General features: G+C 40.0%; 1 protein-coding gene across 2 annotated transcripts in view; it reads left to right on the top strand.

Moving 5' to 3' along the window:
* The window catches only part of SNTG1 (syntrophin gamma 1), a 471,471-nt gene that overhangs the window by 360,410 nt on the left and 88,395 nt on the right, over nucleotides 1-22,666 (top strand). For both annotated transcript variants that reach the window (XM_057532135.1, XM_007168620.2), the window contains 2 exons: nucleotides 1,322-1,451; nucleotides 14,913-14,951. In XM_057532135.1, the coding sequence (XP_057388118.1) occupies nucleotides 1,322-1,451; nucleotides 14,913-14,951 (169 nt within the window). The remainder of the gene's footprint in view (nucleotides 1-1,321; nucleotides 1,452-14,912; nucleotides 14,952-22,666) is intronic.

Here is a 22,666-nt window from a genome sequence, read left to right as displayed (position 1 = left end):
TTTGAATACTGAACTACACAATTTTTCTGTTGCTTCAGAAATGGCTGGGATTTAAAGATAGTGTGTGCATTTTCTAAAGTGTATTATGTTGCACCACAGAGGCATTTGACTACTTTCCATTCATTTTGGGATTTTCATCCATTCCTCTCCATTAAGCTTGTATTGAAACATGCAAGAACTTGAAACAGGAAGATAAAAGTAAATAATGAAAGCTGTAGGAAACTGCTTAAACTCAACAGCACTTTTGTAGACCATTTAGGACGGCATCACTGAATGTTCTCTAACAACAACAAAATCTCAGTAGAAGACCATAGAGATATTTAGGCCGGCCACCGCATTTTAAGGAAAGTTTAGTTGTTACTGAAATGCGAACATCCACATAAATTTCGAGCGTGAGTATTTAGACGTGGAGAAGAACTGTGAACCTCTTGTCCGAAACCATCTTAGAGAAGATGAGGAGCAACTGGCTTAACAGCTGACAAAGTGCTTCAGCTCATGACAACAAAAGATTTTATATGATGCTCGGTATCTGTGCGTGTGGTTTTTGTGTGATCTTTCTGCTGTACATGAGAAATGCATTGAAAGGGCTTCCCTGGTGGCGCAGTGGTTGAGAGTCTGCCTGCCAATGCAGGGGACGTGGGTTCGAGCCCTGGTCTGGGAAGATCCCACATGCCGCGGAGCAACTCGGCCCATGAGCCACAATTACTAAGCCTGCGCGTCTGGAGCCCGTGCTCGGCAACGAGAGGCCGCGATAGTGAGAGGCTCGCGCACCGCGATGAAGAGTGGCCCCCGCACCGCGATGAAGAGTGGCCCCCGCTTGCCACAACTAGAGAAAGCTCTTGCACAGAAACGAAGACCCAACACAGCCATATATACATACATAAATAAAAAGAATGTAAGCAGACAAGAATAGCATTAAAAAAATTTAAAAAATAAAAAAAAAATTAAAAAAAGGAAATGCGTTGAAAAGTGTCAAGAGGAGACGATGGTGGCCAAAATAATGGATAAGCATCTGTGTATGACTTTATGGTACACTGGAGAAAGAATCCCTCTCACATGTCTTGGATATGCATCTCAGAGATTCTCCAAATGTATCTGAATCTCAAGATGCTTTGTAGTCATTCAGAGTTGTGTGTCATCTGGGTTCATCTTTAGTGTTCCATTTAAAAACGGATGTTTTTAAAAGAGAAGTAAGCAAATATGAATTTGAAGCTGCATTTATGTTGTGTGAAAGAAGAGCTTTTGAACACATAACTATTTCAAGTCGCAAACAGACAAATGAGACGATGTTTTGATCTAATTTGTTCTGACATCTCCGCAGGCAGAACGCTTTTCAAGTCATCGCCGTGGACGGGGTCTGCAGTGGGATCATCCAGTGCCTGTCTGCTGAGGACTGTGGCGAATGGCTGCATGCGGTAGCCACCAATATTTCCAGCCTCACAAAGCACAACGTAAGTAGTGATTCAGGGAGCTCCTGGCCAGTTCCTCAGCCTTGGTGAATTTCTTCAATACATACATAACTTTGCATCAGCTGCTTGGTGTTCTTCTAAGAATGGACCGCTGCACACCCATCATAAAAACTATTGTGGAATGTTTAAAGAAAATCACTCTGTCTTGAGAGTTTAAGTCCAATGTATCAGCTCAACAGTATTGACACCTAAGTTTCCATTCACAAACATTGTAACATCTACATTAGTTAAATAACTGAAAATAGATATTTAGCATGTAAGCACTAAAATATCTATTATCTGTATCTATATATATCATCCATCTATCTATATCTGTATATCTATCTATATATGCATCTATCTAGATATCTTTACATCGCTTCTCCCTCTGGTTCTTCTGGGATCCCCAAAATTTAGAGTATTAACTTGAAGCAAGTACTGTTTGTTGCAACTCATGAATCTTAACCTTCACAAATCTATGCAAGTAGGGAGCTGGTTTAGGCTTTAGCTGGGACCCAGCCCCCTAACCCATGGCTCCTGCCCTCCTCTCCTTCCACCGGGTAAGGGAGTAGCCTAAGTAAGGTGAGTGGGCTTCGGTGCAAGCTCGGCTCTAAGGTGAGTCTCTCTGAAGCATCATCTTCCGTTGTTTAGTTTGGTGTCACCTTGGATAATGGTAAAATAAAATCAAAATAGTTTTGTCAAAATATTTTTAACCTTTATATTCAACGATCTAGAAAAAAGTTTTCAGACAGCAAATATAATTGCATTGTTTTTTTGTTTTGGGTTTTGTGGGGTTTTTCGTCAGTCTGAAACCTCTTGTCCTTTTCTGCGATTCCAATATGATGACACCGCCAGATCAGCAGAGACTGAATCTTGGGTGGACACTCTTGCCCAAACCAGACGTGCCCCGGAGATATTAGCCTGGATTATCCGGGAGGGTCCAGTGTAATCACTAGAGTCTTTAAAAGTGGAAGAAGTAGGAAAACGAGAGGACTAGGGAGATGGCAGCATGGGGAGGGGAAGGGCTGACATTGCTGGCTCTGAAGATGGGGAGGGACCAGGACCCCAAGAGGGCGGGAGGCCAGGAGAAGCTGCCCAAGACAAGGGGACACTGCCCCTCCAGGCAGAGACCATCCTGCCCTCACCCTGATCTTATCCCAGAGAGGCCCACTGAGGCTTCTGACCTACAGAACTGCAGGATCACGGATTAGTGTTTCTTTTAAAGCACTGTTGTGGTAATTTATTATTTCAATAATAGAAAACGAATATAGCACCTATTTATCTTCAAAATAAATCCATTGAATTTTTTTCACTTAATCTAAATCTCATGGTTTAATCTGAAAAGCATACTTTTACTCTTTCACGTTTAACTTTTTTGGAATAACCATGACATGCACTTGCATATAACAGAAAACAACCTAATATTTGTATTATTAGTTTGTCCATGTGCAAAGCAGCCTACAATATTATTTGAGTCCCTAGACCCTTTCAAAATAACTCGTTTGTAATAATATCACAAGAAAAGTCATCATAATTGCTGAGCTAAAGCCACCTGAACGGGGACTGTCTTTGGAGTGGGAAGGGTCTGTGTGTCTCAGTGCCTCGGTGGGCCGGGCAGGGCCGGGAGCCTTCAAATACCACAAAAAGGGGGAGGGAGAAAGGGCAAGAAGCAAGTGAAGGAAGATGGAAGTATAGCTCCGAACACGCTATTGTTTGATCAAAGGGAATTTAAGCTGATGCTTTTGCAGAGGCATGGTTCCCATGGGGAAAGCGTGGCTTTGGTGTCAGGGACTCGGTGTGGAGCCTTGGTCTCTACTCACCTGCTCTGGGACTGGGCTTCGTGGTCCCCTTCGTCAGCGGGCACTGATAGCTTCAGCCACTGTGAGGGTTAAATGAAAAAGTGCTTTAGACATCCTGGCCCTTAAATGATGCTGAAACATTTGCACTTTTTCTTCTCTCCAGCTGCACTCTAAATTAAATGATTTAATCCATAAACCACCAGTAAATGGCCGTATCGATTTGCTTATTGTACGTGAGGTTGCACATCTTTGTTTCGTCCAGTTGTCATTTGAGATTCTTCATCTTCTGAAAGATGGTTGTTTGGATAACAGAATGTTGATAAAATGGGACAAGATGAGTTAAATGTCTGGTAGTGACTAGACCATTAAGCATCTATATTTCTGGCAGCCACAGATCTACCCCTCAGTTCCCTCATCTTTAAAAGAGACAGAGGGAAGACGATAAAAGGCAAAGCTCTCTTTCAGCCAGCATTTCATGAATCTAACCTTTCCAACCACGCTTTACCGCTCCAGCACTAAAATCAATCCTGATTGATACGCAGAGAGAATTTCATGTAACATTTCTACTAAGGTTACCTACTGACATAAAGGGATCTCTTCTAGTCTAAATTCTTCCATATATATCCTATGCATGCATTTCCTTTATTGGAATGGAGTATGCTGCTTGAAATGTATCACGTGTGTGTGTGTGTGTGTGTGCGCACACGCAGATGGATATAAATATATATGTATATGTAATATGCTTCTATTCTTTTTTAAAAGATTTATTTATTGTTTATTTATTTATTTTATTTATTTTTGGCTGTGTTGGGTCTTAGTTGCGGCATGCGGGATCTTCATTGTGGTGCGCGGGCTTCTCTCTAGTTGTGGCGTGCGGGTTTTCTCTCTCTAGTTGTGACGCGCAGGCTCCAGGGCGCGTGGGCTCTGTAGTTTGCGGCACGCAGGCTCTAGTTGAGGCGAGTGAGGTCAGTAATTCTGGCACGCGCACGCGGGCTTAGTTGCCCCGTGGCACGCGGGATCTTAGTTCCCCGACCAGGGATCGAACCCGTGTCCCCTGCATTGCAAGGCAGATTCTTTACCACTGGACCACCAGGGAAATCCCAATGCTTCTATTCTTAGCGGTTCAATGAAAATTACTGTGATCTTAAATAAGAATGATTGCATATATGAGATTTTCAAAATACATAATTCATATTTTATTATGTGAAAGAGAATAGACTCTTTTCCCCAAATGTTTGTATCAATTGAGAATGCTTTCAATAACAAATTAGAGAAATCCTAAATACTGATAGAGTAAATAGTTGGGTTTTTCCCCAAATGAAAAGAATTGTGGATGGTGGCATCTGCTGGAAACCACCATCCACCCAGAACCCATCCTCTGCCTACACTCATTATTGCTACTATTATCCTCTACCTTTAGAGTGTTGGCTTTTACCTTATGTTTGCCACCTCATGGTGACATAAGGGCTGCAACAGTTCCAAACATCACTTCAGTGTTCAGAACAGGAAAGAAAGGGAAGAAGGATAAGTAGCGCCAGCTACATTTCTCCCCTTTTATCAAGATAAGAGAAAATTTCCCAGAAACCCTTTACTGGACTAATAATGCTCACTTCTCCTCCTGAACTCAGCCCCATGACGATTCTGAGGGGTGGGTGGCTGGAGAGTGGGGTGGCTAGTCTCTGCCTTTTCTAGTGTTTGTAGTGGGAAAACCAAGAAAGAAGACTTGTGAATGGCTTTTGAGTCAGATAACCAACAGTATCTACTACACTGCTTAATACTGAAAACATATTAATTCTAAAAATGATGCATGAACAACCCACACCCCTGTGCTTTTTGTGGAATGGTCACAGTCCTTCAGGATTCACACACACACACACACACACACATTTCATCAGTCATTTGAGTTCCTGCAGGATGTATTTCAGCCATCTTCCTATATTTTACTCATTTACCTGCAGGAGCAAAAAACATTATTTGGGAGTCATATTTAATCCGTAGAGTTCTGCTATTTTAGATGGCAAACACTTACAAGTTGAAAAAAGGGAATTTTTTTCCGTAATACCGTTGGTTATGAAAAGCTAAAGAAGAAACTTCTATTGTGTCTGCCGCATTAAAAAGACTCGACAAAGCTTGTAGGTGAATTGAAAGTCATGACAAAATAAAGCCTAGCAGAAAGGAGATTTACCGAAAAGGAACTGAAGTCTGTGATCAGAGGTTGCAGCGTGTGGTTCTGACAGGCATGGGTATCACTTAAGGAGACTTCTTCTTCCTTTTTATAGCTGCTGATTTTTCTGAGTCCTTAGATGCACTTTAGTGTAGTGTGTCGTTTTCTGCATTGCTTCTCCTCACACACCAAAATGCAAACTTCACACATGCAGATGTCAACCAAAATGGGTTACAGAGGGTGAAATCAGACAATGGCAGAGTCAGTAAATCAAATCAGAAGAAAAGCAAGGGCAAGTCTGGGCATTATGTTGTATGCATGTGTAAAATAACCAACCTACTTTGTCTCTTAGAACACTACTCACCAACAGTTAAAGTTCTTAAACAATTCTTGATATTGGAGAATATTAGCTGATATTTACTTGCTCAGTCCAGAACGTCGGCTTTGATGTCAACTATAAAGCACGGTCATAAGCAAACAGGCAGTTTTACTGGACAGCTTCCGTGCCAACCCTGGCCCGGTTGGGCTCTGCCCGCCTGGCCCCGTCCCCGCCTCCCCTTTGGGCCTCATTCTTTCTCTTCTTCCGGCTGAGCATTCCCAGCCCCTAATGTTCCAGGGGCCTCAAAGCCACAGGCACTGCACAGGGGCCCCTGCCCCGACACCCCCACCCTTCTGCCACCCCTGCCCAGGCCTGGACTTCAACGTGGCCTTGGTCGTGTGCATAGTGACAGGAGCTGACCGTCCTGGGCCCACAGCTGCTCCCAGGCCGATGGAAACTCCACAGGAACGTAGTGTAATTCCTCCCCCGGGGCATTCCTTGTCCAGTGCAAGTCAGGTGGCAGGAGGAAGCAAACTAACAGAGGACTCGCCCTTGCTCACTGGATGAACCATCTGGAAACGCGGTGACTGCACGAGGCTCTGAAGGCGGGTCACACCTTGTGAACAACCGACAGCGTTTGATGAGAAGCTCGGGCCCACGGACCGCTCACCGGCTGATGCCTGCTTTCTGCTGCCCGGCCTCCCTTCCCTTCACCTATGACTCTCGCCTCCTGAGGACTGTACATCCTCTTCGGGCTCTGTTCCTCGGGAGGTAAGACTAAGGGCACCGAGCAGTGCACGTTCCCCCCAGGAGCGGACGTCGTGTGGAGGAGAAGGGCACTAAGTACGCAGATGAAAGGCCCGAGGATGTCACGCAGGAAATCACTGGGAGTTTGCAGTGGCTTCACGGAACGTGTCTTAGAACTGCCGTCTTCTGAAACTGAGCTTAACAGCCAGACCCGAGGGAGCAGAGACAGCTGCAGGCCTCTCCCGAGGATCCAGGCTGGGTTCTTACCATCCACACTGCACGTTCCCCTCCTGAGGAAGCCTGACTAATAACGTGGCAATGATGGGACCTATTCTCTCCACCTGTGGCCAACATCGGCAGATAAAACACATCCCATCACTGCCTGCAACCCAGGGTCCCCACTGCCTGCACACCCCACCCCCGGCCAGGGTCCCTCCCGCTCACATCTGCTCAGGCATTGTGCGACCTGCTCTAACACTCATGCCAGAGACATGCTTGTTTTGCCAACTATACCAGATGGTTCTTGAGGACAGGGATCTCGTGCCCTTGGCATTCCCTTCACGTCTGACATACAGTCATTTCTGGAGTTCAGTGAATTCATGGAAGAGTAAGTTAGCTCTGAACAAAGAGCTAGACATTTATAAATGGCTACAACCTACTTTTAGCTTTTAGGCTTCTAATTAACAGTAAGATTGTGTGTATGTGTGTGTGTGTGTGTGTTTGTGTGTGTGTATTATATATACTATGTATGATATATACCATATACATGCTAATCGTAAGGATGGCGACAGGTAAAATTGAAAAGTTCTTGTACTAGAAAAAAATAAGAAAGTTCACTTGGGTATAACACTGGGTGGTCATCCTGATGGACTCTTAATAGATAGGTTTTTAAAAGCAACAAGGCAGGCAATTACATTGTACCCATGGGCCTGGGGAATAACCAAGGTGGCCAGGGCATAGAATCCATAGTCTGAGAAAAATGGATGAAAAAATTGAGCTGAAATGTGGGCTCCTGAGGCAGAAATCATTTTTGATTCTTCCCTTTCCTGGTGAAGGCAGTTTTATCAACAGCTGCAGAATGGATATATCACCATGATGCACCCACACTAACATCATGTGTCTTCGGGAGGACTTATATCTACGGAATAAAGATCTCGCCAGGTCCTCACACATCAGCTAACTAACATTGGCCACAAATCTCTAAGGAAATTGGGGGACCGTTTCTTGTTTCCATAAGAATTATTTCCTTGGATAAATCTTCGAAATTAATTTTCATGGGAAAATATACCTTGTGAGCAGGGTCCTGCAGCACCCATCCTGAGAGCACATCACTCATCAAAATTGGCGTGTACATGAGGTTGAAAAAGTGAAAGAGTAATAGAATTAGGATACAATTTTTTAAATGTAAGCTCATCACTTATCTTTAAACATTTAATTGGAAAAAAACCCCTAAAGACGTTTAATGTAGGAAGAGAAAAACATTTTAAAAGAATATTCGAATATCCTATGTATTTTTCTTTTTGTCTAAAGAGAATGTCCAAAGACAACATTACCGCTTTTTAAGGAATTAAAAAGGAATTAAGGAATTAAAAAATAAGAGTAATATTTAAAACAAATGGATGCTCCTATTACTCCATATTTTATTTTTAATAAATTAAATCAAAACAGATCTTTATTAGAACCAGTTGTGTAATTATTCTCAGTTTAACAGACCTTAATAACTAGACTTCCTTTAAGGAGTTTCCATCATTAACATTCAATTAAAGGTTTTCAAAGAAAAAGAGGGACACATATTATCATTCCCCCCAGCATTCAGACAAAGTGAATATTATTCCTTAAAATACAGTTCATAATATTTAAGCAGGTGTTCACTTTTGATGTTGGGTAAATTATAAAGTTGTAGAATTTTCATTTTATTTTCGGTTCTTGAGTGTAAGAAATATAATCTGAAAAACACTTGTAATGTGAGTATTCAGTGCCTTTATACGTGTCCTTCAAGTTTTTTAAGGGGAGTCGCAAATTTTAAATTTAATTTTAAATTTAAGTTCTAATGAAAATTCTCTAATGAAAAAGCTACTGGATTTAAATTAAACTTTCAATAATATAAGAGTATACTATTGCATATAATAGAGTTTTAAAATATTTGTTTCTTTAAATAAGACTTCATTAATACCAAAGATTCCCATAAGAAAAAAAAAATCACTAACATAATAAAGTAGGAAGGCAAAATAAATGGTGAAAACGTTTGATAAAATAAGATGCATCTTTTTCTTAATATTATTTAACATCTACAAAAGTACGCAGATGGTATGCCGAAAGTACTCTTCTCAGTAATAAATTGTAAGAGCTTGAAAAAGAACTGTCTTTTCTATTCCATTTCATCCAAATGTGAAGATTCTTCTCACGTTGGGTTTTTAATGTGTTCTTTCCCTTAAAAAATTATTCAAACTTCTCTTCCTGCAAGAGTATATCTATATTATTTGATTTTTATATCTATTGAGCATATTGTTTCCTAGAAAATCAAACACTAAACCCTATTTGCCATTTGACGTAATAGAGTTGGTAAAAATATATTTTAAAATATGTGCTTTCATAATAATTTTAGACTTTAGGTATTTATTAAAGTTCAGAAGAGAATAAAAATGAAAATTTATTGCAATAATAGTGGTATATTTATTGCTAGTGTTCTTATTAGTGTATATGTTACATGTATATTAAAATGTGTACTTTTGTTGACATATATAAAATAAAATTACCATCCTCTTGTGTAGATGGTATTATGCTTTGTTGAGTTAACATTTAATCATGGGCATTTTCCTAGCTACATTGAATGGACTAATAGGTATTTTGCTATTTGTTTAATTCCTAAATAATGAATGGATTATTATTTGACATACACATCATTTAAAATATATCATTAAAAAAAATATATATATATATCATTAATGTAATAGTGCCCTATGAATTTTCTGGCATATTAATTTGTAAAAGATTGCTAATTATATCTTAATATAGGTGTCTAGGAAAAGAATCAAAGATTCTAAACATTCTTTAGTCTCATAAACGAAGATTGATGTCTTAATCCAGCTGAATCAGGCAGGGCTGAACCTTCTGTAAGGCTCTGCTTCTGCTTCTTCTGCCCCAAAGGTGCAGCCCACCCTCCCCGCCTGTCCCAAGCCTGGGGGCTCAGAGCATTTGTCTATTCCCCGAATACATCTACCCCCGGGCTCTGACTTCTGGCTTCTCTCTCAGCACAGATTTACAAAACTCTGGTCTGTTTTCAGAGGTTCTCAGATTAATTTTTTTAGCCTTTTGTCCTGTTCAGATTCAGACTCCAGCAAGTGTCTTGAGGTGAAAAGCAGTGTTGTGTTTGAAGCTGCACAGATCTCACGTGTTGCCCCCGTGAACCCAGGAGAAAATACATGCTCTGCTCCTCTGTCTGTCCACATGCTCTCCGTCTGGGCGTCTGTCCCCGAGCCTGCCTAGTGGCCCTGAGCTGTCAGCTCGTCATCTCATCTCCGGAATCTTAGCCATGCCCACCCTAGTTACAGCGGGAGCTCTCAGGAGTCTTTAAACAAAGTGCTTTTACTAGGTTTATCTTTCCATTTCCGCTGCTCTCGGTAGGAAGGTTAATGTGCCTCAGGCCACCCCATCCTGTCTTAAATACGTGTGCGTTAAATATGAGTTGCACTGGGAGTTGTGGGTGATGCATTGTTTTCAAGTAATTAACCACCTTTTCCAGCTTTGTTCTCTATTCAAATTTAAAATACAATCTTTATCATTAACTCAGTAATATATATTTGAGATTCAATGTTTAACTTTCTATCAAAAGTCATTGTCACAATTAGTTTGGCAGGGTAAAACCCTGTTTTAATGATTGTAATTCTGTAATGCATTCAAATAGCCCCCTGAGATTAACCTTAAACACCTTTGGGTGTATTTGACCTTTTATTCTTGATGGGCCCATAAAGGTCTAAAAATAGTTGCACTAGAATAACACCACCAAATAATATTTTAATTTGGAAGAAATTTGACATTCAGAAATGGATCTATAATTTCATATTAGGTTGATTGTTATGAATTTTATTTTTATTAGGTTGATTAAAAAGCATTTTGTTTTATTTCTCTATTTTTTTTCAAATTTAGGAAGACTTGATTTGGATAAATGTATTTCATATTCAGACACCTTGAAATCACTAAGTCATTTTTAATCTAATTGTCTTGGGTATTTATAATAAAGTAGATTATCTTCCATTAATGCCATACAAAGCTGTTCTTTCTAATGGTCATACTTTTACATTCTATTTTTACCATATTATCTTGGCTATAATTTTTAATGTCACTGTTACACATTAATGATAAGGGTAATTCTCATAGTCTCTTGTTAAATGGATTTTATATGTTTAATTTTTAACCATGGTATTTGTTAATTTGATATAAATGCTGATTCTATATGATGTAAAAAAAGCATTATTTTTTCTTTTACTTATTACATTTACTTTACCATTATTTTTATTAATTTGGGATTACATTTTTAGAAAAGTTTTTGCATATCTTTGTAAGATTAAATTATTTTTCTTCTTAGCATAGCCATCCCATAGATGTGTTTCTATAAATTATGTGTGCTTCACAAACATGTTTTTGTGTTTAGTTCTCACTGTCTCTGAAAGTTAATGTCAAAATTTACATGTTGAGATTTGTCATAACAATTAAATTTCCAGAATTGAATTTCTCATAAAAGTAGAACACTGTGTTATATTTTGGCATAGCAAGAATATGTCAGGTCTTAGTACCCACTGTTCCCTTTAGCCCAAAATATGTATTAATCTAATGATTGCCATTATTTTTGCATTGCTGTTAATTTCACTCACGTGGAAATCATTAGCAAAGTGGATAAATGGGGTTCTTTCGATCAATTACAAAGCTCTGAGGTGATACTAAGAAAGAGGATTAAATCAGATCGTAGTTAAGAAGAATCAGGATCGCTGAGCCAGTTGTAGATTTTCGGGTCAGAAAGGCGAGCATCGGGGGTGGGGGGGGCCCCAGGCAAGGGCGGCAGAAGAAGCAGCAGGGGCCCCGCTGTGATTCAGGGCTGGGCTTCGGAGGAGGTGGGTCCAGCACAGGACACGCCCCCCGGGCCAGCCGGCTGTGACTGAAGGTGCTTGTCGGTCACGTGGGCACAGAGGGGAGATGGGGTGGAAAAGACCTTCTGCAGTCAAGGGTCCTGCAGCAAGGGCAGGGCAGACACAGCTGGACCCACACACAGGGCCCAAGAGAAGGTCACGGGCCACTTCTGCTTGGGTTTTCATGGCAGACCTGGTTCTTGGTTATGCAGTGCCAGAGCCAGGCCTGCGGTGTCACACAGACCCGGGCTGCACCACCTTCTGGGGTCATTTAATGCTATTCAGTCTCTGTGCAGCTCAGGTAAACGTACAAAAAAACAAAGAAGACTCTTGCCAGGTGAAAAAGTGCGAGGGAGACAGAGGGAGCGAGGGAGGGCAGGAGAGCGGGAACCAGCAGGTGGGCAGGGTTCGGGGGGCTGGTGAGAGCAAAGCCAGAGCCAGGCTGTACCCCGAGTTCTGTACAGAGGGGACCCCGCCCACCCTCACCCTGCGGAGACCACGTCCCCGTAAACTCCCCGCGGAGAAGTTCCTCCCGGGTGGCCAAGCGTCACCGTGGTCTCTGATGCTCTGACAAGTGTGGTCCCACTGGCGTCTGCAGCTCACGGCTCAGGAAGCTGCGTCCAGTCCGCCAGCGTTGCTAGTGTTTTCTCACCAGCCTCGCAGGCAGGAGACATCTCGGAGCCTCTCCTTCAGATGGAAACACATCCTCTGGCTTCAGCTCTCCCATCATTTGGAAGCCACCCTTGACATGGGGCTTCCATGAGCCCCGGGGGAAGAGTCCAGAGCTCTCTCCGCTGGGACCCCCCAGACTCTGTTTTTCTGTGTCCAGTCCCTCAAGACTTGACCTAAGGGGGCAAGTTGCAGGAGCCCAGATCTCTCTCCCCCCTCTCTCTCTGTATTTTTGTGTCCACCGAGGAACTAGTCTTCCTCTGAGGTGAGAACTTGCTTTTAAATCATCAGCATTCTTTTCCTTCCCATTACGGTATAAACTCTAGGTATCGAAGCCATTACAATTATTATAGACATTCAAAGCTAGGAATTTAGATTTTTTTTTCTTTAGAAGTAACTTGCATTCAAGACTAGGTTAGAGGTCAAATACAAGAGTTTGACTCTGTTCTGAGATACTCTGTCTCTTCACTTGTTCAACAAATATTGATTTTGCCCCTACTAAGACCTAGGCCGGCGTCTAGGTGCTAGAAGTGATGTATTTAATGAAACAGACAGAAATCTATGACCTCGTGATCTTGTTTTCTGGGGAATCATAATACAAAAATAAGTTAAAATAAAATAAACAGTATTAGATAATGCTAAGTGATAGAAGGGAAAAATCAGAAAAAGACCATTTATAGCGGTGCACCGCCTGACATCTTTACCTTGCTACCTCTAAGCAAGGGTTATAAAGAAACCTCAGCTTTCTTCTTTCTCGTTCACACCATGATAACTTAAAAGAATTCATTTGTTTTCTTTTGATCCTTTCACCCATTTTAATGAAAAATTTTGTTCAGGTTACTGTTTTTAATCTCAATTTAAAATTGTTCAACATATTGTCTGGTTGGAGTCTGTGAACCCAGATTAGCCACATTGTTCCCACCCTAAAAACCTAGAGCTGTATGTTATCAATGTGTTATGTGAGCGTGTGTTTGTGCTATAAATCAGAAAATATCTGTCTAGTTCATTTAGGTACTGTGATTTTCTATTTAGAAGGAGATGTTCCAGTATGATTCAGAAAAAAATAGAAATCAGAGCACGATGTATTATTTTCTTGAACTAATCTGGAGGATCCCATTTAAGCAAATTTGATGGCAGAGGCTTGATTTTGAAAAACAGTTTTCATTGAATGCCATTTTAAGTAAATATTGTGCAAAGAAGTGTCATTTATTTAACTTCAGTCATGCATTTTATGTCATTCATAGAACTAAAATTACATGTTAGGGGAGCTAAAAAATACAAAGCTAAATAGTACTCACTCTAAGACAGTGGTCCACATAAAATGCTGGTAGAATTTTATAGCAATCCTTAAAAACTAGTAAAAAGCATAGTCCCACAAAGTATTCAATATGAATTTCTTGACTGGTAGTGAAACATGCTTAGGGGTCTGCTCTTCTGTACCCATCTCCAGACTATCCTGATTTTAGCTGAAGGCACCGATAGTTTTAGAGATTTCCTTCACTGATTCCTCACCAGAGCAAAAACTACTTGGAAACGATTGTAGCAATGTTAGAAGGATATGATATTTGTGCATGACCCTGCGGAGATCACATACCTATGCTCAAATTTTATTTTCTCTCACATTTTAAGTGACATGTATCCTGCCAGTGAGTCTGTTCTCTCGTACATGAGCCATTTGACGCTTCTCCAACTTTGTGCCTCACGTTCATCAAATTTCCTCTTACTTCACGTTTATCAGTAAGACAAAGGGAAATAAAACTAAAAAAGGAAAACCAAAATAATTCAACAAGACATATTCTAAGTGAAAACAGTCTGTGTTTAGTCTGATGTAAGAGTATATCACACAGAGAGCATCATTTACGCTTCTCTAGAAAACCCAATGAAAAATAATAATTGGTTTTAATTCGTAAAAGTTCTGTTGAACGAAGATTTTTTGTATTATAAGGTCATTTGTCTAAATCTGATACTCATGTTCATTTGGCTTTTAAAGTTTGTTCACATGACTTAATACAGAGGAAACTCTTTCTCTGAAGACGTATTTTAAATTCTTAAGACGTGACAATAAATTGTCTTCAAGCAAATGTTTATTTTATTTGACGTCCTGCCTAAAACTATTTCGATACATGTACATTATCCTTTAGTGTTTGAATATTCCATTTCTTCTGTTCTCTTAAGTGTTAAAACAGATCGAGTATAATATGATTTCAAAGTGAAAAAATAAGTTATAAAAAGTTACTCTAGGGCCTTCCCTGGCGGCCCAGTGGTTAAGACTCCGCGCTCCCACTGCAGGGGCCACAGGTTCGATCCCTGGTCGGGGAACTAAGATCCCGCAGGCCACACGGCAAAGGTACTCCATATTCTCAATAGAGTCTCACTTAACATTTTATGGAAACATAGGCTTATTCATTTCTCATAAAGAGAAAATTATTAGATGGAAATCTTTCCAAAATGTTTCTATATGAAATTTGGGATAATTTTGATAGTCAAAATTTAGAAAAACTTTCGTAATTGGTGTTAGATGTGCAATGATTTTAGTAAGTCAACGTAAGTTATCAGTTTACATAAACTCACTAAAAACAGATTCTCATAAAATTTGGGGGATCTTGTGTTGTTCTCACTTTTATTGTTTATTTATTATTACAGATTAGAAAAATCAACAGAAACTTTCCTGTAAACCAGCAGGTAAGATGGAGAAACACTCGCAAAGCCGAGTCATATGTTTCTTTCTTTTTATCTATTACGTTAATAGAAGATAATCTTGATTGCATCTAGTTTTATGTGGAAATAATTGATACTATCATTTGCCATCTTCAGAAAAATACATAATTTATTAGATTTCTTTCATATTATATAATATACCTGGTTTTTCTAATCATACTAATAAGAAAAGCTTTTGATCTAAGTGAATTAAGTCAAAACTGTCTTGACAAAACAATTATATTTATTTGAATGCACTGCTGAAGAACTTTGACAGCTATTTACATAAGACAGTTTTACTGTATCTTAAACATTTCAGAGACCTATGTTTAACTGACCAAAAAGGGAATTTTCAAAATTGGCTGATAGTGTTGAAAATGAGGCTTAAATTAATGTGTGGAATGAAAATAATGTCCGATTAATCAAGCTAAGAATTTAGTTGACTTATTGTGCTAATAATTGATGTTAGAATAAAATAATTGATTATAAGAATAACTGGTTCCACTTATACTTTTATTTTGCTAAACTTAACTTTTATTGCTTCCATAAACATAATATAAACATTAATCAGAATAAGAAAAGGAAGCGCAGGTTCAGCTTGTGGACTCAGAGTCACCCTGTCTGGCCTGTGTGACGGTGGCAGGGAACCCATGGCTGGACACAGACTTCTGACACTTGACATCAACCTCAGTTTGCAACCGCTGATCAAAATCTAAACACCTGCGATATCGATTCATAAATGGTACACCTGGCACAAGTTAATTTCCATGGTAAAATTTTAAAAATAATCTTCAGCTTGTCAAAACTAGGTTGCTTTTCTTACCTAAGCCTCAGCTCCCTCATCTGTAGCATTTGCGTAAGTCTAACTATCTCACATGTTTATTTTTGAAAAGTAAATGATAACAAATGTAAATTTCTTAATATATGCCATTATTTGCACTAGTGTATTAAATGTTTAAGTGTGTTCTTTGCAGTAGAGGATTTACGTTCTGGTATAAGTTGTATCGTTAACGATGCCCAGGCTGCCCGCAGAGCCGCGTGTGACCGAGCTAGGAGCGAGCAGAGCCTTGGAGAGCGCGCTGCGCCTACAGCTCTGACCTGTCTTCCCCTGGGTGCGGCCCCGGGTACCCGGCATCCCCCCTTCAGGCCCCGCGCCTGAGCCAGCCCCTGCTCTGGGCAGACACACAGCAGAGTGTGGGTGTGCTTGGGGCCTTGTTCACGGCGCAGAGGCCAGGCTCCAACCCAGAGCATCTGATGCACCAGCTCTGACATGGTGCCTGGGAAGCTGGCTTTGTTGCTCCCATCCCGTCCCAGGTGATTCTGAGGCTGGGAGTGCACAGGTGACGTCTGGGGAAAAGCGTTTAACAGTTTCGCAGGGCTCAAGCAGAGGGAAAAAGTCATTGAGGATAAATTATGCAAATAGAAGCCTCAGCCGTGAGGGAAGACTGCCATGCCCAGGACGAGACAGGGTCGTTTTATAGTCAGATACGTGAAAATGTAGACCTACTCATTTGGGGAATTCTTGCCAAAAATACAAATGAAGAATGTTTCCTTAAAAATGACTCTAATATTTGTGTTATCACTTCCCTTGCCCTTTAGACCCTCAACATGTGAAGTATTAATATTTAGTGTAATTTAATTGCTGTGAATATTTCATAACCCTGACCGCGCCAGGGCTGTGCTTTATTTATGATGACAACGACATGGGACACTTCCTGCACACTCCCTTCAGTGACTTGGGACAGTCTTCGCCACCTCTGCATGTATCTAGGCTTTGAATAACACGGAGCGAAGTCATAAGAATCTGAAAAAACTTGCATATAGAACAAATCATAATAAAAACTGTTTAATATTCTAACTCATACATAATAAACACAGATAACCATAAGCATTTATGGGTTTTTATTTGCTAGCCTTTTAATATTATTATTATAGTGAAATTTTATTTCAAATCTCTTAGTATCTCACAATTATGAAATTATAGTGAATTCTTCTTGGCACTTTAAAAACTGAAAGCAAGAGTTAATAGATTTTTCCCTCACTACTTTCCACCATGTTAATGAAGTCTTTCAGGAAATAGGATTAGTTTATAGTTCAACATTCACGTATATGCATAACAGGAAAAACTCACCTGCATAGTGTGAGAGCGATGCATTAGGAGATCAAGGTACATCCTCTACTTAAAATCTGAGCCACGTTAAGGAATAAAAGTTGAGAATCATACATAATCTCATTTCTCATCCAGATTTAGCACTCAAACAGGACTCTTACCTTGGACTAGTTGCTTTCATCTCAAATTTCTTCCTAACTTAATTTTCATGTAGTGTTCTCTGAAGCTCAGATTTGATATAAATATGTATGTTTATACATATGCTTTTTATTAAATAACTCAGACATAATGTTAAAGTATTTAAGTCCCCTCATATCTGTGATACTCTAGGTCTCAAACAAAACCAAAAAGACATCATCCAAGATACATTAGACCAGAACTCTGCTGCTTCCTATGGGATTTGGTTTTGATTTTGTGCCACCCGTGTGATACATGTACCCCAACCAGAGAAATTAAAATAAAAGCAAAACACAAAGGGATCTGGAACTGGAAAAAGTCACTGTGCCCAGCAGGGGCCAGTGCTGTGGACCAGCTCTTCAGGGACACCCTCACATTCCAGGAGGCATGAAACTCTCAGTAAGACCACCTCACCGAAGAAGAGATTTTAATCAAACGTATAAACCATATGAGCAAATAAACCATCAGAAGGGAAAGCGTAGTGTGGACATTAAAGAACAGTCCACAACTATTTTTACTTTTCGTGTGTTGTGTTTTTTTAAAAAATAAGGGAGTGGAAACTGTAAGTCAAGAACAGGAGATGGTGTCCAAAAATGTGGATTTGCAAAAGAAGCCCACAGAAGTTCAAAAATGAATAAAATAGGAGTATATTTGAAATTATAATCAATTAACCAATTGAATAATAGCATAGATACAAATGAAGATAAAATATGTAATTGGAAATAGTGTATCTGAGAGTATCATCAGAATGCAGCACATACAGAAAGGGGTGAAACTATGAAAGATAATGTAAGAGTTCAAGTTTAGAATGAGAAGCTCCAAAAAAGGGAAATTCTGCAGAAAGACTGGAAACAACGTGTGAGAGACAGTGTGTGAAGAGAGACAGTGGCTAAGAGTTTCCTTACGTCTTGAGATAAAGAACCACACCAGCCCCGGAGCCTGATGAGGAGAAACAGAGCCATGCCCCCGAGGGACCCGAAACAGCCTGCACATCCCATCAGTGGGATAGTGACCCGCCATCAAGAGGGTGAGCTACCTCACCTGGCACTGGTCTAGAAGATTCTCCACGAAAGTTCATTAGGTGCCAATGGCAAAGTGAAGAACAGGGAATAAGTAAGCAGTTATTTTTAATAAAGGGTGTAATAAAGGGTGAAATATACACGTTACTGTACAAGAATACAGCACCTCAAGAAGATGCTCAAGAACCTGGTAAAGTGTCTGCATCTGGGAAGAAGTCCAGCCCAGTCTCCTTCCCATCCTGAGGGTTTCATTCCCAAGCCCTCGTGCATTAAGTCCCTCCCTGCCTTCCCCCGCCTTTCCCTGCAACTTCACTCACTCTCTTTCCCTCTTCAGTTCCCACACCAGGACATTCCATTTTTGTTTTGAACTCAGATGTGTATTAAGTTTGTCCTTGTTCTTCCATTCTATTTTGCATCTTTATATACTGGAATCAGCTCTGTCCACCATATTTATTGGATGTCCTCTGGCTTTTGGTCTTTTCTATTGGAGAACCGGAGAAACGTGTGTTCTTGCCATTTTTAAGATGCGTTTCTAATACTATTGTGAGGTTGAGCATCTTTAAGTGACATTGGCATATCCTTTCATGTCTTTCTCTACATTTTGAACACGTTCCTATTTTCTTCTTATTGTTTCTTATTTATTTGTAAGCACTGCATACTCAGTACATGAAGGGAATTTAACCTTTGTGTTTTATGTAGCCTAAGTCAGCAATCTTTTTTAATAGCTTACAGGATTTGTGTTGTACTTAGATTTTAACAGTTCAAGATTAGTAAAAGGAAGAAAGCAATCCATCGCTTATTTCTAGGAACTAAGTTTTTATTTTTACGTTTAAGCAACTGGCCTCTTTCCAATTCGAGAAGGACAAAATCCAGCCTGAGAGGAGATGGCCTGACATTTTCCAAATGTCAGGTGTGTCCACCTGGCCAGAGGCTGTTCAGGTCTCTTTATATGTCTACTGACTTTTTGATTAGTTCTTCTATCAGTTATTATGGTGGTAATATCTACATCTCCCACTATCATTATCGGGTGTTTTTCTTTTAGTTATGTCATTTTACTTCATTATAATGGTTTCTGTTGTTAGGGACATTTATAATTGTTATATATTCATAAGATAATGCCATTTCACTTCAACTTTATACTGACCTAATATTGATATTATATGGAAACTGCTGCATTTTAATACAGATCCATCTCAAACGCTTTACATCGTATTATTATTGTCATATATATCACATATATGTTAAATTCTAAAATACAGTGATACATTTATTGCTTTAAACAGTTTCATGTTTTTTCTTAAGCTATTGAAAGAAGACAGACTTCTAATTAGCAACATACTTACTATTTCCAGTGCTCTTTAGTTTTTCCTATGGATCCAGTTTCTGTCTGGCATCATTTTCTTTCATACTGTAGGACTTCCTTTAATATTTCATGTAGGGAAGGTCTGCTAGCTATGAATTATCCCAGTTCTTTATCTGGGAAAGTCTTTATTTTGCCTTTACTTCTGAAAAATAGTTCTGTTGGATAAGGAAATGTTGGTTGACCTTTTTTGTTTGTACCTTTCAATACTTTGAATATGTCATTCTGCAGTCTACTGACATCCAGTTTTTTTTGTTTTTTTGTTTTTTTTTATTTATTTATTTTTTTGGCTGTGTTGGGTCTTCGTTTCTGTGCGAGGGCTTTCTCTAGTTGTGGCGAGCGGGGGCCACTCTTCATCGCGGTGCGCGGGCCTTTCACTGTCGCAGCCTCTCTTGTTGCGGAGCACAGGCTCCAGACGCGCAGGCTCAGTAATTGTGGCTCACGGGCGTAGTTGCTCCGCGGCATGTGGGATCTTCCCAGACCAGGGCTCGAACCCGTGTCCCCTGCATTGGCAGGCGGATTCTCAACCACTGCGCCACCAGGGAAGCCCGACATCCAGTTTTTAATATAAAGTTAGCTCTTAAACATATTGAAGTTGTCCTTTATGTGATGAAAGTTTCACTGCTTTCAATATTTTCTCTTGTCTACGTCTTCCAGAAGTTTGACTTATGACGTGCTAGGTGTAGATTCCTTTGTGTTTATTCTACCTGGACTGTGTTGACCATCTTGGATTTCTAAGTTAATGTTTTCCCTGGATTTTTTAAAGTTTTTGGCTATCACGTCCTTGAATAATCATATCACCCCCTTTCTCTCACTGCCCTCCTTCTGGGACTGTCATCACACGTATGCTGATATGCTTCACACTGCCTCACAGGTCTATAAATTGCTTTCATTTTCTTCAGTCTTTTAAAAATTTTTCTGTTTTTCAAATTTGATCATTTCTATTAATCTATGAGAAAGCAAAAAATCAAACTGCGAATTTGAGGATGTTAAGGAATTACTTACAAAAGTATAAGGCTGTTTTTAAGCAACTGAAAAGGTTTATCTGTGTCTGTCACGGGAGAGGCAAGGGAAGGGGCTGTGATACAAATCATTAGGGTATTCGTACGGATAAGGATGCCTGACAGAAGATGTGTTATCCCGTGGGGCAGCATCCGAGCGAACCCTTAGCAGCCTCTGCAGGGACAGGGTTGGACCCTCACCTCACTGTCTTCCTCCCCTCTTTTCTCCTGCTAGTTTATCTCGTAGAAGGACTACAGAGGGAAGCAAGAGGGTGAGGGAGTTTGCTCATGGAGTCCGTGGAAGTCCACAGACACAGGGCATGATGTAGAAGGATGGGATTTAGATCCAGTGGGGAGAGTGTAGACACAGAGCATGCTCTGCAAGCACCATATTTGTCTGGTTTCTCTGTTGAATTATAATCGATTTGTTGGGATTTATTTTATTTTCAGAGGAAAAAGTAAATGACTATAGTATAGTATTTATTTCATTTCACACCATATTAAATGTATTTTTTATTAACAGTATAGAATAAATTTTCTTTTTACTGTTGGGCTACCCTTAAAATTCTGAAACACAAATGAGAGCATGATGGACATTTACAATGGAAATAAATGCTTAATATTATATTTTGAAGCCACCATGTTAAGCTTTGTCCTTTTTAAGAGATTTTGAGAACTTTTCTCTCCGTGATAATAGCTAAAAGATCTTTTGAACATAGTGATCTATAAAGAATATTTTACAAATTCTTAGCTCACAGGAATAAAATTTAGTTTAAATATATATTTAGATTTAGTAAATATTCTGAATAATGTATTAATTCTCTATAGTATACACTCATGTGTTGATAAATATATGATTTTATTTGAACGATTTCTCTGTCTAATGCATTAAATTTTACTATGCAGGGGAAGAGAGTCGGCTATTCTGTTTTGTCATTTTCCATTAATCCTTTGATGTGCTGGAATGTATATTAGAAAAGGTTTGAGCATGACATTAATGTGATACTGGGAAGTAGACAGTGGGCTGGAAGCTGGTAAACCTAAGTTGGACACACAGGGACACTGCCCAGCACACCGTCTGTGACGACGTCTGTGACATTGAACGGGATCCGTTGTCTGCGCCTCGTTGTGTGAATGTGACTCATCCTCTGCGTTAGCTGAGTACGAAGCCAAGACTCCTAGCCTTCTCTAGAAGGGCGTCCGGGAGGGCAGGGCTCCCAGGGCGTCAGAGCAGTGAGTCATGGTCAGTGGCTGCAGGCCCCCGTGAGGGTCTCAGTTGTGCACGGAGATGCAGGTAACTTGGATCAGATGTGGCTCATAAATGCAAGTGATGTAGGCTCAGAACTCACTTTCTCGAGAGGTTAAAACAACAGTCAACGTGATGTCAGAAAGCCTGGTGCAGAGGAAGAAAATGCTGGCAAGATTGCTGAGGCTTCCAAGGCTGCTCTTAAGCGTTTAATACAGGGAAGGGGCCTGTTTAAAAACTGGGGAAATGGGAGCAATGTCTTCATCAAAATTCAAGGGCAAGATGAGTCTAGGGTGGGTGTTTGGTGGTAATGACAGAACGATTGCAAAGTCTCAGGCCGCTCTCAAAGTGTTAGTCTAGCGTGATTCAAATGTGTGCTTTCTGAGTGTGGAAGCGTAAGAAAGGCTTGGCTGAAGCTCAGCCTGTGTGGTGAGGGCAGAACTGCAGGGCAGTGTGGATGGCTCACAATGTCCTGAGTTTATGTTGCCTTGATTTTGAGATTTAGAACAGATGAAGGGAGTCTCTTGCAACAAAAGAAGAGAATATCTTCCCTGAGCTCTTGTATTCATTACCGAGAATGTATCCCTTGTAGAGGACATTGATAAATTGCAATATGTATTTGAAAATCCAAATGAAATAGTGTGAATTCAATTGCTTATGATTTCATTATGGCCAGGCAAAATATATAAGAAGACAGAAAATGTACAAAGCTAAATTTTAGCTCTATTCTCCATATCTTAATGAATTGGTGAATACAGATATTTTGTGAAGCACAGATATCATCAAT

The sequence above is a fragment of the Balaenoptera acutorostrata genome, chromosome 17, assembly GCF_949987535.1.
Source record: "Balaenoptera acutorostrata chromosome 17, mBalAcu1.1, whole genome shotgun sequence".
Classification (NCBI taxonomy): domain Eukaryota; kingdom Metazoa; phylum Chordata; class Mammalia; order Artiodactyla; family Balaenopteridae; genus Balaenoptera; species Balaenoptera acutorostrata.
The sequence above is the reverse complement of the archived record's forward strand: the minus strand, read 5'-3'. Positions and strand labels throughout refer to the sequence as shown.